The sequence below is a fragment of the Vitis riparia genome, chromosome 10, assembly GCF_004353265.1.
Source record: "Vitis riparia cultivar Riparia Gloire de Montpellier isolate 1030 chromosome 10, EGFV_Vit.rip_1.0, whole genome shotgun sequence".
Lineage (NCBI taxonomy): Eukaryota > Viridiplantae > Streptophyta > Magnoliopsida > Vitales > Vitaceae > Vitis > Vitis riparia.
Genome location: NC_048440.1, coordinates 8827262 through 8846112, shown reverse-complemented (window position 1 = coordinate 8846112; position 18851 = coordinate 8827262). Strand labels below are relative to the sequence as shown.

Below are 18851 nucleotides of genomic sequence, written 5' to 3'. Positions count from 1 at the left end.
CTTCCCTTTACTCTTCTTATCTCTAGCCTTGAACTTTTCCTTCTATTTGGTGGTCTCAGTAACATTCTTCTTACTATATATAATTTTAAAGGATAAATATGTCAATTTCATGATTTAAAATAAATTATAAGTTAGTTTTATCAAATAACCTTAATACTTAAAGTAAGAATTAAATAATAAGTTTTAAATTAACAATTTAAGTATAATTTAACTTAAAGTTAACTTAAGTCATTAAATAATAAATATTAAGTTTTACCAAACACCTCTTAAAAGTCATTCTACTTCTTTTTGGTAATTTATAGTTAATATATATATACTTATATGGTGTTAAAGTTTCCTTGTTGAAGTAGTTTGAATTAGAAAGTTAGAAATTTAATTTTAGTTATAATCGGTCTTATACTTCATTTCTATTTCTTTTAAAACTTCTAGTTTCCTTTTTTAGCTTTAATTATTTTCAAATGTTTAAAAAACAATTATGATTATAATTTCAATTCTAGTTTCTAATAAGACATTGATTTATACATTTAAAAAGAAAATATGCTTTTTTTAAATAATATATCTATTTTAAATTTTAAAATAAAATTATAAAACTAAGATTTAAAGAGGTTAGAATTTTTTTTTAACCATTTTAAATTATTTAAAAACAATTTTAAAACCATTTCAAATTTCCTTTACTTCCAATTTGAATTCTTTCTATTCTTGTTAAATTAAAATATTGTTTTCAATCACATTTTTTTCTTTATTCAATTTGATTGTGAAGAAAACCATGGTTTCAACAAAGATGTTTGGCGTCAAACACCAGTAACAGACTCCAGGCCAAACAACCAACGTGGGTTGTTAAGTTTCCTTCTTGGAGAAGGAATTGATTTAAGAAATCTAGAAATATAACTTTAGTTAGAATTTGTATTAGATTTCTTTTCAAAATTTTAAATTTCATTCCTAGTCGTAATTATTTTTTAATATTTTAATAATTACTAGGATGATAAACGTATACCAATTTTTTGTAATAATATAACTATTTTATATTTAAAATAAATTTATAAAACTAAAAAATTTAGTAATGTTAGAAAAAAAAATATATAGAGGGGATAAAATTATAATCAATTTTAAAACTAAATTATATAAAAAAAATTGAGTGATAAAAGAAAAATAGAAAATTTAATAGTAATGTGTATCATATAGGAATGATAATGGGACAGATTTGGGATGAGGGCAAGATTTGGCACGGGTTGCCCTCATCCTAATCCTGTTCCATTTATTCAAAATAATTATCATATTCATCCTACAGAGTGGGTGATTCTCATACTCACACCCATTTGATTAACTTTATTATGAAAAACTTTAAATTTTATTTTATTTTAAATAATTACATTAAAATAAATATATTTTATAAAAATAATATTATTTTTATAGCTTATTTTATTGAAAATATTTATTATTATTATTATTATATATTAAAAATAGGAAAATAAAAATTAAATTAAATTAATTTAAATCAATTTTATATATGATTGGGCACGACGGGATAACTTAAATTTCAAATTTGTCTCATTATTACCTCAAAAAACTCAATCTATTGTCATCCCAATACTTTACTTCATTTTAGTAATTTATAAAAGAAAACAAGTTAAATCTAACAAGATTATAAAGATGTCATGGTCTTAAAAAGAAACAATAACATTAACAGAAAGATATTTATTCAAATTTTATAAACTCATCATCTACAAAAGTTAACATCACTACTAAAAACCATAAATAATTCTAAAGAATAAAATTACTCAAATGCCCATGCATATTGCTTATAGATTTTCGCCTCCTCCTCAGGGCTAAGATCATTCTTGATGTTAAAAGTTTGACGAATCTCCTCTGGTTTCCTTCCTTTTATCATTTCTGCAACTCTCCAACACAGAAGCTCTATCAAACCTGGTGTGTCAAGATAGTTTGCTGCCATGATGAGATGGTAGAGAAGTGATTGGTCTTTATTCACAAACTCAACATCCCATCTCTTAATTTCATCCTCGCTAGCTTTTCCAGATAAATGCTTGTTCCAGTACTCTATCACCATCGCCAAGAATCGGCCATCCACTTCTAGTATCGGAATCACATCACGCTTCTCCACTTCTACTATATGAATCGCATCATCTGCACAATCGTCTTTCAACATATTCTTTATCATCCCAGACTGAAACGCGGCTGCCTCACTAACTTCGAATATCACATCATCTCTACTCTTCAACTTCAAAATCTTTTGTGAAGTAGACATGATAGTTGATCTGAAAAAACACCAAAACACCAACCTTAATGTTTGCTACAATACTTTGATGTGTTGAAAGGGTTAATACTATGTATACTTATATGGTATTAAGTTTCCTTGTTGGAGAAGGAGTTGAATAAGAAATTTAGAAACTTAAATTGAATTAGAATTGTTCTTTTACTTGATTTCTATTTCTTTTAAAACTCTTAGTTTCCCTTTTTAGTTTTAATTATTTTTAAATATTTAAAAAATAATTATGACCGTCGTATTTTAAAATTTGAGATAGTAAAAATAGTTTAATACATCAATTTTTATAGTTTTTTAAAATCATTAAATATTTTTAATGTTTTATAAAGAAGGTATTATTATTTTATTTTTTTCAAAAAAAGTATATGAAAAAAATTTATGTGTATAGTTGGAAGTATGTAAAAGGTGGCTGAATAGGTTGTCTTCAAATTAAAGACTAAATTAATATTTTATTACCTATTTTAGACTTTTCCCTTTATATTAATTTTTTAAAGACAACAAAAATCTTATGCAAATATAAATATAATAAATCACACAAATAAAAACAAGATATAACATGGAAAGACCATATAAAAACCTATTACGTATAAGAAAATATGAGAAAATGGTACACAATTTTACCTGATGGGATATACTACTCTGCCTAAGATCTTATACCATGAATATCAAATCCTTCGAAGTCCTTATAAAAGTAATCCACCTTTATTGTATCTAAAAGTTACTCTCAAAAAAAAAATTTGAAAATTTGAAAGTTGGAAGATCAAAAGCTTTTAAATAAAATATTTGTATTTATATTTACAAAACTGTTTTTAGAATTATGGAGAGTTTCGTAATTCTAAAATATTCCAAAAAAATATTTTTAAAATCATATTCCAATTAAGTGATGATCACAATTTTTAAAACTTGCTAAAAAAATTACAAAAATCCTTTTCAAAATCAAACATAATTTTAAAACTTATCAGAAATTATTTTTGGAATTAAAAATGCAGTAGAAACTAAATTAGAAAATAGAAAGTATTTTATTCCTAATTTTTTGTGTAGTCATTCCAAATGCTTTACCAACTATAAATACATACTTATCTTAAATTTTACAACTCCACCAAAGTAAATTATCTAATTGGTAAGAAAGGAACAAAATTGTTAGTTAAATAAAATTATAAGTATATTCAAACCAACACATAATTAGTAATATTTGTTGAAATAGCTTTTAAAAATTTGAGTGTTCAATTTCTGTGTGCTCGATTTTTGTAATAATATAACTATTTTATATTTAAAATAAAATTGTAAAACTAAAAAAATTTAGTAATGTTAGAAAAAAAATTGGGTATTCACTTAATCTGGTTAGGTAGAGGTGTTTTTCTTTTAATATTCAAGGTTTTGTATTTTGGTGGCTATGTGATACCCGGGGGTCTCCTATGGGGCGAGCATGGAAGAAGAAAATATCGCGATATGAGCGATATTTCGGAATAAATCGTGAAAAATCTCCGATTTCTCGCGATATATCGGCGATTTTGGCGATAAATCGGAGATTTTCCTCGATATATCGCCTAGTCAACGCGGGTCAAACGAAGTCAAACCCGTGCAGTCAACGCGCTACAGTGGCTTCCCATTTGCTGCCAAGGGGATTTGAACCCCAAACCAAAAGGTTAGAGGTTCAACCACTTACCATTTGGGCTACCTGACCCTTTGATATATAATGTGCAAAACATATATATATACTTAAACTCAGTATGAAAATATTAAAAGAATATTTTAAAATGCAAATTAATTATAATTAAATGCAAGATCTTTTAATTAATTACCAAAAATATAAAAATTATATAATTTTCTTCATAATATTTTTAATATCATTAATAATTAATTAAATATTAAAAAAATTATATATATATCATAATTTATTTTATATTGTTTAATACAATTGAATTAAATGGATCATATTTTAATATTAATATATATTTTAAAATTAGACATATTATAATCAAATATTATAATATTAGGTGTAATTTAATAATAAATATACACTTATAAAATTCATATTTTTATCGATACATACGATATTATTATCAAATATAATAAATCATGATATACATATATCAAAATTTTCAATAAAATAACTTTAGAATGTCTATTATACTTCTAATTATATTATTATGAGGTTTTCCTTACATTTTTATGAGTTTTTAACAATTTTAAGCTTATCAATATTTTTTTCCAAAATATCCGCCGATATATCTCCGATATATCCGTAAAATCGAAGTACCGATATATCCGTAATTACCGATATTTTTATCCTTGGGGGCAAGATGTAAGAAAAATTACCAACTTGACCCTTAACCCAACTGTTGTATTTGATTATTTACTAAAATTGCCCTTTGGAGGAGAAGGATGGATTGTTATTATGGGCGATTTTTTGGAAAATAGAATTGGAGGACATGCATGGTTAGGTCCATAGCTCTAAGACCGTTTGCTGTTTGGGAAAAAGAAGACGACATGCCTCAAGCAATAACCTATTCTCTAGATCTCATGACCAAAATTGCTATTTTTTTTTTTTTATATCATTGGATTAATCATAGAAACAAAATATGAACATATATTTTTTAATAATAAAAAATATAATTTTTTTCATGTTAGAATGCTATAATAAAAAGATATTATGTTGAAAAAATATTAAACATCATGGAAAGACTGTCAAGAAAATTATAAAAGAATTTATTTTTAATTCCTTTTATATAATTATTAACTATGTATTTAAAAACAAAAAATAGAATTAAACTATCAAATAGGTTTATTATTCATAAAAATTTTAAAAATAATTTGAAAAAATATTTATATATATGCTCGTATAAAATTTGAGTTTTCAAAGATAAATCCCAAAATGTTTGGGGATATTTTGATAAATGAATCAAAATCAAGCATTAGGTGGCATGTTCTTTTCCATTAACCGCCAATTAAGAGGCCCAAACTCAATTAAAATAGGCTTAAAAAAAATATAAATATCAATTTATTGTCAAATTTCTCTTACTTTCAATTTGAATTCTTTCTATTCTTATTAAAGTTGAAATATTGCTTTCAATCACATTTGTTTTTTCTTTATTTATGATGGAGAAAATCATGGTTTCAAGCCTGAAATAATATTTGTTGGTTGAATTTTGATGTCAGGGCTCAACTACCAGGAACAAACTGGAGGCTTAACCGCCAACTTGGGTTACAACGTGTAAACGTGGGTTATGAGACCACCCACTACCCTACTATCAGCATGCCTTTTCATCAACCTCACTTCCTCCATGCACACGTTTCTCAAATGCCTTCTTCCATTTCCATTTCTTCAACCTTCGTTCTCCTCTTCTTCTCCTTCTTCTCCCTGGTTTCAATCTCACCTCCCCTAATCCTCTCTGCTTCTGTTGTTGAAGATCTCAATAACTTACACCCACCTTCAGACTTCAACTCAACCATTAACAACAACTGTCTCAACAACCCTTCTCTCAGGTACTGCAATTCTTCCTCTCCTTTGGACCTCATTGAGATCTTCAAGTTCACCATTGTTGCCAGCCACCTCTGCAACGAGTCCAGGAATCCCAACTGCGTAGAAACCTTCCCTAAAATAGACCTTCACAGCCGTCCAAAGATCGCTCCGCTTTACTTATCCTTCACCTTCTTCTGGAAGTACTGTCCTTTAACCATTCTGTCCATCAATCTCTCCAACAATTCCATCAAGGGTGGTTTCCCATCTGATGTTCTCCAGTGTTCCCAAATCCAAGCTCTTGATTTGAGCCACAATGCCCTCTCCGGGGATGTCCCCATACAAGGCTTCTCTCCCCTTACCAACCTCACTCTTCTTAATTTATCATACAATCACTTTTCAGAGAGTAGGATCTCTGATTCCCAGTTCTTCAAACGTTTTAATTCTTCGAGTTTTCTTCATTCGGGCCTCGTCCCGGATCACCAGGGATTCACGATCAAGGTGGTGGTGTTCTTGTTTGGTTTTCCTATGTTTGTGATTCTGATGGTGGGCTGCTTGGGGTGGATGTGCATCCGGCGTCCAGATTTTCTACCAGCAGTTCTCCGAGGAGGAAAACACAAGTTCACACCAGCAATGCTGAAGGCAGCAACGAGCGGTTTCTCGAGAAACAATTTGGTGGGGAAGAGCGAGGGGGTTGACATTTATAGAGGAAGTGTGAGAGACAGCAGTCAAGTGAGGATTGAGATATACAGGGACGAGATCTCAGGTGAAGGCCGCAGGAGGTTTGCAGAAGAGTGTAAGGTTCTGGTTCAGTTATGCCACAAGAACATAGTTCAAGTAGTGGGGTGGTGTGACAACAGGAGATTAAGGGCCATTGTCACTGAATGGACCGAGGGAGAGAATGTTGAAATATGGGTAGCAAGGTCAGGCCCACCATGGAAGCAGAGGCTGAAGATTTTGATGGGGGTTTTGGAAGCTATGCGTTATCTGCAGGAACAATGGCCTCAAGTTGGGTATGATCTCAGGACATCTAGCATATTGCTGTCGAAGAATCGACAGCCATTGATTTCAAGGTTTAGGATTGGAGATCAAATCAGCAACACAAGAAGTAATAATTCCTACTCTTTTTCCATCTCTAGTTTTCACTCTAAGCACTGCCGAATCACTAGTGTCTCCTCTCTAATTTTTTGGTATTTCAGAGATTTACAAGTTTGGGACGTTGGTGTTGGAGATGGTAACAAACAAGAGGCCGCGAGAAGAGTTTGAGCGGGGTGAAGCGGAATTTATAGAATGGATTAGAATGCATCATCCTGGAAAGGTGCACAAGGTGATAGATGAAAGAATGAAAAAGATAGGCAATACAGTTGATCAGGCTACTCAGGGAATAGGCATAGGATTAATGTGCGCAGACCTCTCAAGGGGATGGCACCCAAGCTTCGATCTGATCTACAGAATGATGAGTAAACTCTCTGATTCATATCAAGTTCCAGCATCTCCTGACCATAAGAGATCTCATGGAGGCAGAGGTGAAGGACATAGGCGCAATCAATCAAGATGAACCTGCCAAACAAGCGTTACCCGCATGAACTTGAGTACATTTAAAGATGAGAACAATTGAGAAAAGCAGTCATCCTAACGAAGAGAGTGGTATTCTAGTCCCACACGTTTTATCATCCCTGTTTGTGTAGCTGTTTCAGAGCAAACATTAGAATTGCCTTTATCAGACTAATATTGAGTGAAAAATATTGCCTTATCCTATTTGTTTGTTAATTTCCCCTAAAGGGAGAGATGGGAGGAAACCGAGGAAGAGTTGGTTGTTGGCCTCCTAACTAGACAAAAGCTTCAGCAACATCAACTAATAGGTAGTGTTTTTGCGCTGGTGAAAGCTGAAATCTAGCTCACTCAGGATCTACAAAAGCATTCAACTTCTAAATATGCTAAAATTCATCAACATTTTTCTGTTACTTGATGCCATCAACATATCACTGAAACCATTCCCAAGAGCAGAATGTGTAGACATAAAATGCATAGTGGCCATATTTATAAGATGAACAAATTTATGATTCAGAGAACATAAAGAAACAGTCATGGAATGGACAAACTACAAAAAAACTTGCAGCCTTCCAGCTGGTTAATGCACAAAATTGAGTGAAGAAGAAAACGAAAGAGGGGACACTAAGAATACTTTAGCTTATGAGCAACTGACCTTATCTGGTCATAATATTTGTTAAATTACATAAATATCCAGCCTTTTTGTATGGTGCAGTCACAGCGTAAACTCCTTTTATTGATTCTTTATTTGATGACTGCAGGTCTGTTAGCTTGCATTTTTGATCTGGCCCCAAGAATTCTCTTCGGCATATCAGTTGTTAAAGCATACATCTTCACAGGAAATAATTCCCCAGGAAATCCCTTCTGATCCTGATATAAAACAAGGTTACTATTAGAAATATTGAGAATTTATGATAATGTAAAGGCCATGGAACACATTCAAACCCTTGATCAACTGACAAGATTACCATCTTATAGATGAGGACAATTTTAAAAACAACATTGGTAGCATTTAAAAGCAATTTCAAAGATAAGTATGCCCCTAACTGAACTTCTAAAGTTGACTTTCGTATTCATCCTTCTTTAGATCCTATTCTAGTTTGATAACTGATTCAAATTTCACTTCCAAAAGAAAGCCACCACTAGACCAAATATCTCTTCAAGTAATAGGGTCCCCATGATTTCAAAAATGTATTTGCCAAAATATGAATTCTTCCACACTTCTACTTGGAATAGAAAATGATAATAGTTGGACTAAAAAATTAATAATAGTTTGGGGCATAGCTTGTTTAGAAGGGGTAAAGGTATCAATTTGTTGATAGAGTTCAGTAGCCACCTAAAAAAATTTGTCCTTCTGTGGCAATCTCAGAGACTACAAGTAAATACTCTCTACCAGGTAAATATTTGTGGACTTGATGGTCAGTCCAAAGGTTGTAAGGGAAATATTTCCTACAAAGACGTGAAACAAATACAATTCCAACTATAGGATTCTTTACATTCCCATCCCAGACAAGCATGAGGAAATCTAGAGTTACCAGCTGATGGATTTTATTTAATATATCAAGTCTCAACAAAAACTAGTCAATAAGGGAGTCAGACAGCCTGAAATTTTTATGGGGATTTTAGACTCCTTTGACCTAGGGGATTGGTACTTTGTGCTTTCTTTGGTTTAGTTTTTCTTTCCCTTTTGTTCCCTGTCGTTCAGCTGCCAGCACATTTTTTTGATAGGCAAACAAAATATATCAAGATTAAGAAGCAGCTAAAAGAAATGGAATGCTCCAAGTATAGACAATGACAAAAGGCGAAATCCAAGAACAAGATTAATAAAGGAAAGAACAGAGGCCTATATCCTCATAAGCCCTTTCAAGTTCATCAGTACAATCTCATTAATAAAATAAATGAAAAAAAAAAAATTCAATGTCCCTGGAGGAATTCTAGACCAACTGGGAAGAGTGTTTTGAGAAATGCCTCTTTTAACTGATAGTGCACTCTAGAAATGTACCAAAACAAACACGGGCTATTCTATGTGCCTTCCTATGTCACATATCCACACTTCCATCATAAGAACTGCAGGAACGTTCATTGAACACTCATCATTTGCAATCTTAAGAGGAATTCCTCAATTCTTTTGAGCTCCCAATCATGTAACTGTCAAACAAAACAAGGGCTCCAACATCCCCTTTCCCCTAGCTGCTCTCACACAACCACTACATAAGAATCCTTTGCATTGGCAATACCTAAAAGGGATGGAAAGGAATCGCTCAACAATTACTCACCACACCACCTATCCTACCAGAATTTTACCTCCTTCTCTTCCCCACTATGAAACAAGATACGCTTTTAACAACATCCCATCCTTTTATAATTGCCTCCCAGAGGCCTACTCCATGCCTATCCCTTCCCTCACATGAACTCCATCCCCTGCTTCATCCTTCTTCATACTTACTTCCTCTTTATCGATATTTTTTTTTCATTTATTATTAAAAGAAATCAACATGCCTCAACAAGAATTTAAACTATTGAATTTGAAGATCTTCTCAGAGCATTTTCAAGGGTTCTACATTGCCCATAAAATTTAAGGTTGAAGTTTAGTGCTAAAATATTGAAATAAAGTTGGCATTTTGGTAAATTGGTCAAGCATATGGGATTCAAGAAAAGGTGGGCTCTTATCTTTTTCTTAATGCTGATGCAAAATTATATAATAAGGAACCCAGCAACCTGTAGAGACAATTTAAGCCATCTCCTTTCTAGAAATTATATTCCAAGCACTTTATTTACTTTTTTTTCCTTATTAAGGAGATCCCCAGATGAGTTCCTTTTTCACTTATGTCTTTGTTTATTTTGATTTTCTCTTCTTTCAATTAAAGAGACTCCAAGCACTCTAATTTGGACAATTTTACACAAGAATTTTTTTGGAAGAATTAGCAAGGTCTAGAAGTGATGCTATATAATTTCTTCTAGAGACATAATTCTTTCTGCTGAAGTTGAGCCCAAAGACGATAAAAATCCTTATATATTTCTCCACCTTTATCCTAAGTAATGCTTGTGAATGGATTTAGAACACAAAGTATATAGAAAATCCACTTATCAAACCAAGTTTGATGGCTTATTTTGGGTTTGCAAGTGTGACAGTGGGACAAACCTTCGATTTGTAGAGGTGCAGTCCACACTGACCAAAGAGCTCCTTGAAGTACAAATCTGACCGGGTAATGCTTCTATCTTCTTTGTCCAACACAAATCCTGCTTTCAATTCAAAAATTACTTCCAGAAGAGGGCATGTCTCTAGTTAGTATGTGGTTACTTCGCAAATATATGAGACAAAGTTTGTCTAGTTAGCTGGTGAAAGCACTGTGAAACAAATATTACAAACAATGCCTCTATGGCCTTATCCTATTAAATAGTATAGCAATTAACCAATGATGATGCATGCGGCCTGCATACAGTGGCTTGTTCATGACCTATTTAAGGTTCACTAAAAATAAATCACTGGTGGAACTAATCCACTTTTAGGCTGAACTTCCTAGCATACCTGTTTCATTTAAAGTTTTTATCTCTTAAGCTATCTACTTCTGCAGCTTCATTATTAGGGAGTTCAATCCTCATTTCACCATATATACTTCAAAAAATAAATAAATAAATAAATAAAAATATCCAACATTATAAAGAGACACATACAACGACTATTTACTTATTTTAATTATTGTTATCACGATATAATAGGCAACCTAGTCCTAGTACATCACCCAGGGTATTAGATTGTGTTACATTTTCCACAAAGAACCAATGTGTTCAAACCTGAGCCTTTCAGCAGACCCATAGTGACAGTTTCACTGTCCAGGGGTCCAACTAGCTCAGTCAGCAGGTTGAACAATGACATCAGAATGAGGTAACAAATATAAAATATAAAATATAAAAAAATACTGATAAGATGATTTTTCATTTAGTTGAATATATATTGCCAGAAAAGGCATCTACATATGTATGCATGTATGTAAATATTTTTCAGGAAATCATGAGCAGCAGAGATAGTACAAAAGATTTGACAAAAGATACAAATGCAACAAATGCACAAATAGCATTAAGCAGAAGTCACCGCAGAAAATTTGAATATATTATTCCAAAAACTCAAAAATAATATAAATATCACAGAAAATTTCAATAATAAGAAGATGGTGAAACCCTAACTGACTGAGGATGAAAAGAAACTCATATTAAATAAACTCCAGTCCATCTCCCCCACCCCAAAAGAAAAAATAATAATAAATAAATAAATAATCAATTAATTAAATTATTTATATCCAACTTGAAAAGGCATCTTCATCTTGGAGGATGGTTTTCATCTTCTCAACAGTACAGATAAAGTCTGGCACAAAAACTGAATTCATCATTGGACAGCAGAAGAAATGGAGAATTATGTATTGGGTGTGGAAAGGGGTGTAATTGGTATAAAGGCTACAAAACTGTGTAAATTGGTAGAAAGCCCATAATGAGTAAAAAGACAAAAATGTCATTCTTTTGTCTTTTTCTTTATTTTGTCCTTTTCTAGTTTTTTATTATTAATTATTTTTTCTTCTTTACTTTTTCTGGTTTTTTATTATTATCTTTTCATCTTACTTTCTACATTTATTATTATCATTATTATTATTTAATATTAATATTATAATTTGATGTATTATAACATATAATTACTTATTATTAAAAACATATGAATAATATTGATATTATTATGTACTGCATATAATGTAGCTACAATATACATTTAGTGTAGGTATTGTGTACATATACATATACATACACACACACACACACATATATACAAACATATATATACACACACACTTACAAGGAAATAAAAGGTTGAGCTCCCCAAGGCAACTCTTATCACCATCCAAGGACCTGCCCTTAAATTAACTGCATAACCCACTTCTCAGTAAATATATCTCACATCTAGCACTCACATTTTAAGCTCCCATTTTACCATTCAGCTTTTTTATTAGCACATTTACTCAAATTAGGATCAGGCCCATTTAACTTCTTGTGAAATACATCTAAAGCCTAGTGCAATATTATTGGTTTGCCAGCAGATATTCTGTTCATTAGCTAGGTATAAACCCTTTTCCTCTTTGGACTTTGTGCAGCCTGACTTTATCAAAACATGATCTCTTCTCAATAACCATAGAAAATGATTGGATAAAAAGAACATGACTTCTTTATCCAAGCTTCATGGGCACATTTCTATACTGTGGAAAAATGAAACTGAGACTTATTTCTTGGGATAATAAACCCATAGAACAGTGTTTTGATCATGAGCAGAATTGTATAGTAGGGAACAATGACACAGACTTATTTCTTGGGATAATAAACTCATAGTTCAGTGTTTTGATCAATAAGACCACATGAATTGAGTCACTCATAACTAAATTGCAAAAATAGAAAATAGAAAAAATTGAATAGTACAACCTATCTTTATGTCAATTATTTGTCAAAGTCCCATCACAAAGAAGAGAAGCAGGTGGAAATGCATGAAATGAAGCCAGGCACCATGAAACAAGGAAGAGACAGAAAAATAGTACCAGATCTTGCAATGTTCTCCTTCAGGACAAAAAATCCCCCAGGTTTCAGTCCAGCCTGAAAGTGGAATATTTGTTAGCACAAAACACAAATTTAGATATTAACTAGCATTTAGAAACTAGAATATTATCTAATGGTGAAAAATATATCTCTTGGTTTCCAAGAAGCATAGAATGTTTCTTACACACACAATTCTAAAACCCTGAAATGTGATAGCTATAGAAGTAGAGGCAGACAATGAGTATGGCTATCTGGCATCACAACAGCAGCCTAGTAGGAATGAACACTTAGGTAGGTACAATATTTTCCTTAGGAATGCCGGCTACCAATAAAAACAAGAAACTTAGAGCAGATTGAGGGGAAATGCAACTAAATGAACCTACAAGCTCCAAATGCAAAAGAGAAAGAAAACTGGGAGGAGAGAGTGGCATTTTAGATCAACTTCTTAATATCATTTTCTCAAACATCCTAAGAAAGAAGAAAGCTACATTTCTCAATGAATGATTTAAATACTTGCAAGCAGCAATCATAGCTTAGATTCAAAATAGGGTGGCCTACTGCTAGTCAAAATATGTGAAATATTCATAGTTGTTAAATTGTAAATCGCAGAGTCTGTCATTTTTCTAGTTTATCATATCGCGTATTATAAAGTTTTTTTTTTTTTTCATAAGTAAAATATGCATATACATATATGAAATGCATATATATATATTGGAAGTATCAATTATCGGAGGAATAACACCATATCATATAGACTTGAGCGCATTGGCTAATCTACTCACAGTAGTAAAATTAATTTCATTAAAAGATAAAAGGATATAAAAAGTTAAATTGGACCATGTCAAATAAAAACATTAAAGAATAGATTTTGAAAAGTTTAATTTTACAAAATATGGGCTTAATGCATAGGCGCATCACAAAATTTACAAAAACAAACTTTCTGAATTTTTTAGCTATGATTTTTCCCCCAAATTCTAATTACACATAAATTACTATGCTTTGTTGATACCTATGTCTTGATGAGCCATCTCCAAATTTCTAGCTTTCCATGTTTGTTATAGACACACAAACCTTTTTCTATTTTACTTAAAATAGGATAAAATTCTTTCTTATCCTACTCGTAAGTGATATGATAAAATAAGATTAAGGAAATACAAATAAATAATAAAGGAAACAAACATCTAAGAGAGAGAGCGAGTGTTCAGACACAATATGCTCCAAACTCTCAAAGGAGTTCTTTCAACATTTTATTCTTGATTACCCATAAAAATAGGCACAATTATGTTAAAGGGGTAACTGAATCTAATACTGGCCCTAAAGACCATATATTTTGCATAATTGGGCTAAAAGAGTAGAGCAAGTTTTTAAATTGCCTTGTATTCTCCGTGTATACTATCAGGTGTACTTCAGGCTTTCTAATACAATTGCTTTTACTTATCAAAAAAAATATTAAGATTTCAAGAAAAGTTTTAAATAATAAATAAAATCTTTCTCAAAATCTATTTAGTATTCATATAGTTTTTTTTTTTTTTTCAAGTTGCAACTATTATATTAATTCATTTTTCATTAATTTAATGTTAGATTATTATTATTTTTTATTTTTGAAATTTAATTAAATAACAATTGTATAAGGCATGTCCAACATGTATATCATCGATTTATGTACATGTTTTTCTTCATTTTCTTTGTTTAGTTTCCATACCAAATTACTAGAAATTTTTTTTTTTACATATGTACAAATGTCAAATATAATTTTTTTTCACATTTTTATACATATACAAGCCAATTATACTAAATGTACAAGACATTTTCATATTTTTACTAACATCCATAAAAACATGCAAATATATTCACAATGAGCAAATGTGTACAAGTTTTGCACAACTAGTACAAATACCTTATACATTTTAGTACAAATTACCTTGTAAACGAGTGAAAATATAAAAAATTGTATTTGACATTGATACATGCATGTAATCAATGTTTCTGATGCTATTAAAACAAATAAAGAAAATGAAGAAAAACACTATATTCATAATAGGCAACTTTTACATGTCTTGTATACCTAGTGCAAATGCCTTGTACATTTAGTAAAAGTACTTTGTATATATGAAAATGTAAAATATATATATATTGGAAATTTATGCATGTATAGACAATATTTCCAATGATTTGATATAAAAAACAAACCATGAGAATAAAAAATAAAATAAAAACATGCAAATAGATAAGTGTAAATGGTAAAGGGTATTTTTGTCCATAAATTTTCATGGCCTTAGCAGCAATTATGCAAAATATGTGGCCTTTAAGGCCATTATCAAATTCATCTACCCCTTTAACATAATTGTCCATTAAAAATGTCTCCCCCCTAACATTGAAGGCAAACTTCAAAAGTCACAAGCGCCGAAAAGAATTTGAACTTTTAGTTTATTCAAGTCCAAAATGGAAATTCTTCAAGAGATCAAAGTTTGTACACAAAATTTTCAAGTTCAAATCCAAGTCAAAGGCTTTTGAATCTGAGATCAAGCATTCAAGCATTTGAGTTAGTGTTTTTTAGAGTAATGAAGAACCAGAAGGCAATTTAAGGATTGCATTTCTTTTAATTCCTTCCCATGGATCGCAACACAACTGACTTCAAAAGTTTAGGCTTCTTTTTTATGAGGTAGTCCCAATAAATATCTAGCAGTATCTTTCATAATTAGATTGGATTTAGGAAGATTTAGTTTACCTTTGCTCTCTTAAAGAATGAAATGAAATCGTCATCTGCAAGCTGCCCAATACACCACTGAATCCATATAACATCATATCTCCCTGTTTCTGGAGTGAAGTCCTAAAACAAATGCAAGAAATTTATCATGGGGCTGAAAAATCACCTACAGCACAAGACAAATATACAAGAATTAACAGAAGTCATATTATTTTCCCAGCCTGTAGGATTTATTTCACTAATGTGCATGGGCATAGAGAGTACCATCATCACTTGAAATATTTCTCCATCAAGGATCAAATCAATTAGCTCATCATAGTTATCATCGTATATCATACTCATCAATGTAATAAAATAGCTGTGTGATACATTTTTGGAACATTTTTGTAGTAAGTTTTTACAATGTTTTTTCCTTTTAATGATCTCTAATAGGAGTTGATGCTTGTAGCATTTGCAAACACCCTTTTAAAGTTCAAAAACAAAAAAAAAATGTCACTTCTTGGGTGATATGAAAGCAGAGTTCAAAACCCTTCTTATTAGCATTTTTTTTTTTTTTTTTTGTTCAGTAAAAAGAAGCAACTTATAAAAGAGAAACACCAAAAGAAGTGTTCCAAAGTACAGAAAGTATACAAAGGAATTCCTAGAGGCGACACAAAAAACAAAGGGGGACACCAAAAAACAACCCCCCTTAACCCAAACCCAACCAATCCACAAAGTCAACAGTGGAAAGAGGACTAGGAACCATATACAATTTGCACCACACCCAAAGATTACAAAAGAAAGAGAATTTGAGCCCTTGAATCAACCGCCCCTCATTTTCAAACACCCTACTGTTTCTTTCCTTCCAAACAGTCCAGAAAAGGCATAAGGAGCAGCCCGCCACACCTTTTTCCTTTTTTTGCCCACAAAGAAACCTTTTTTTATAGGAAAATAAGATTTGTATTAAAAGAAAGAAAGTATACATGTTGTATACAAAGAAAACCAAAGACAAAAAAAGGTGCAAAAACACAAAACCCGCTACCACGCCCTAATGAGAGCCTACCCAATTCACAAAATCTAACAACGATAATGAACCATCCTCAATATACAACCGAGCCCAATCCCAAAATAGATACAAGAAAGAATTTTTAATAACTTGGTCCATGCTTTCATAGTTATCAAAAGCTCTCCTATTCCTCTCCCACCAAAAAGTCCAAAAAGGACACAACGGAGCAACCTTCCAAGCTTTCTTCCTCTTTTTACCAACAAAAGTCCCATGTCAACTCAGAAGAACCTCTCTAACTGAAGAATGCATCACCCATTGGATACCAAAAAGCACAAATACCAACTACAACAAAATACAAGCTTTCGAACAATGGATGAGGATATGGTCACTTGTTTCTTCTTCTTCCTTACACAAGTAGCATCTATTAGAAATCCTCCAACCCCTCCTTTTGAGCTGATCAAGAGTCAAGATCCTGGCCCAAGTTGCTTCGCAAGCAAAAATTGTAGGCACCCAACAATTCCACAAAATGCCATAGGGGAATGACTCTAGTCTCCTATTTGCCAAAGAGGAGTAAAAGGACTTAACAGAAAAAGCATCATCCTTTGTAGGCAACCAAACCATAACATCATTAGTCTCCAAAGATAAGTGGTGAGTGGACAATCTCCCAAAGAAGGCTTGCACCTCCTCAAGTTCCCAATCATGAAACCGCCTACTAAACCTAGGACTCCAGAAGCGCCTCTCTAACAAAAGCCTTGCCATCCTAGAAGCGCCTCTTTAACCAAAGCCTTTCCTAGACTCCATCCAACTTCAAAAAACCTAAATCTGAAGCAATTTTCCATCAAACAATTTCCATACTGTTTCATTTGTATAGCACTTTAACAGCAAGGTCCAGGTGGCACCTTTCAACTGATATTCAGTATTCTGGTCTTCTGTATGGAAGGAATGTGGTATTCTGGTTTTGAAGTTTATATAACTTGTTTGCTACAAGATGTTTCACAGAACTTTTTTTTTTTTTTATCAGTAAGAAAAAATGTGTATTGCAAAAGAGGCACTAAAGAAGCGACTCAAATAGATACAGAGAAGAACAACTCACCCCCTTACAAAAGAACCCAAACCACTAGGAAAGCACAAAAAAAACCCCTCCCTTATCGAATACACACCCATTCAATAAAATCTATTAAGGTCGAAAGCCCATCTTTTATCCACAATTTGGTTTCCAACCAAAGTAAATACAAAAAAGAAATTTTCAGCTTTTGGATGGACAGCGCACCGTCCTCAAAAGCCATTGAATTCCTAGTCTTCCAGATAACCCAAAACAAGCATAACGGCCCCAAAAGCCACGCCACCTTCCTCTTCTTGCCCACAAAAGAGCCTCTCCAACCTATAAGAGTTTCCTTCACCGAATGTGGAAAAACCCAAGAAACTCCAAAGAAAGAGAGGAGCAAAGTCCACACCTCCCTTGTTCTTTCACAATGTAGGAGAAGGTGGTCAATCGACTCCCCACACTTTAAAAAACTAAAGTTTGTACTGAGACAAACCTTAACATTTTTCTTTTGGTAGGCAAGACCAACCTTAGCATCATCGTCCTGATATAAATTTGCCTTTCTATCTTCCCATTTAAATCTTCATCAAAAAGATACTTAAATGATGTAAAAATTGTAAAAACTATGTAAAGATTTAGCAACTAACAATTAACCACAACTAAATTTTTGGATGGAGGACTCCTTTAAGTCTTACACATTCGAGGATTCTTAGGCAACAACAGAGCCTCTACATTGGAAAGCCTTGCAGGTGATGAGTGACCTATGGCTTGCAATCATATTTTTAGTGAAGGCTCTTCTAGGATACTCTATCAAGCTCCCAGCTATCTTTGCTATCATCGCCATTTTTTATCTTGTTTCTCTTTTAATTTGGTATGAAAGAGTTTATCCTTCATTTTATCATATCACTTCTTACAAAGTGTTTATGTCATGACAATTCACACAAAAACACACATACTAAAGTCTAAAGATCAATTTTTTTGGACTGGTCATAGAATGATTTTTCTGGTTAGGTTTCTTTAGCTTCATTAGAAATAATTTTAAGGCTAATCAAATATCAAGCCAAAAGTACTTTGTTGTTAAAGACCCAGAGGCACTTTAATTTCTGTCTGTTGTTTCCAGAAACAAGTTTTTAAAATTTGTTCAAGAAACATATTTCGTTGTTTTGTCACTGTAAGTTTTCAGTTTTTTGTTTTTAGGTAACAATAACTTGTGAATAAGAGGGAACACAGATTTTCTGTTTGATCATATTCCAG

The 18851-nt window shown here is 32.1% G+C and overlaps 3 protein-coding genes across 5 annotated transcripts in view; 1 reads left to right on the top strand and 2 right to left on the bottom strand.

The window, feature by feature from the left end:
* Nucleotides 1–1774: 1774 nt before the first annotated feature.
* Nucleotides 1775–2263, bottom strand: LOC117923066 (SKP1-like protein 11). The gene has a single exon (XM_034841316.1). The coding sequence runs from the start codon at nt 2261–2263 to the stop codon at nt 1775–1777; it is 489 nt and encodes a 162-aa protein (XP_034697207.1).
* A 3403-nt stretch (nt 2264–5666) lies between these two features.
* On the top strand, nt 5667–7478 carry LOC117923065 (brassinosteroid LRR receptor kinase; the record flags this gene model as incomplete). The annotated part of the gene is made up of 2 exons (XM_034841315.1): nt 5667–6849; nt 6941–7478. Coding segments are annotated over 2 exons (1542 nt in total), but the record flags the coding sequence as incomplete, so codon positions are not given.
* Nucleotides 7479–7752: 274 nt separating this feature from the next.
* LOC117923962 (alpha N-terminal protein methyltransferase 1) overlaps nt 7753–18851 on the bottom strand; it is a 35246-nt gene continuing 24147 nt past the window's right edge. The window contains exons 5-8 of one of the 3 annotated variants that reach the window (XM_034842481.1): nt 15592–15693; nt 12866–12920; nt 10435–10553; nt 7753–8162 (exon numbers count right to left, since the gene is read on the bottom strand). In XM_034842481.1, the coding sequence (XP_034698372.1) occupies nt 8037–8162; nt 10435–10553; nt 12866–12920; nt 15592–15693 (402 nt within the window). In that variant the 3' untranslated portion in view covers nt 7753–8036. The remainder of the gene's footprint in view (nt 8163–10434; nt 10554–12865; nt 12921–15591; nt 15694–18851) is intronic. The other 2 variants (XM_034842482.1, XM_034842483.1) reach the window with 2 other exon arrangements.

What these genes read in the sequence shown, in the direction of transcription:
- LOC117923066 (XM_034841316.1), bottom strand. Translation starts at nt 2,263, where the DNA reads ATGTCTACTTCACAAAAGATTTTGAAGTTGAAGAGTAGAGATGATGTG.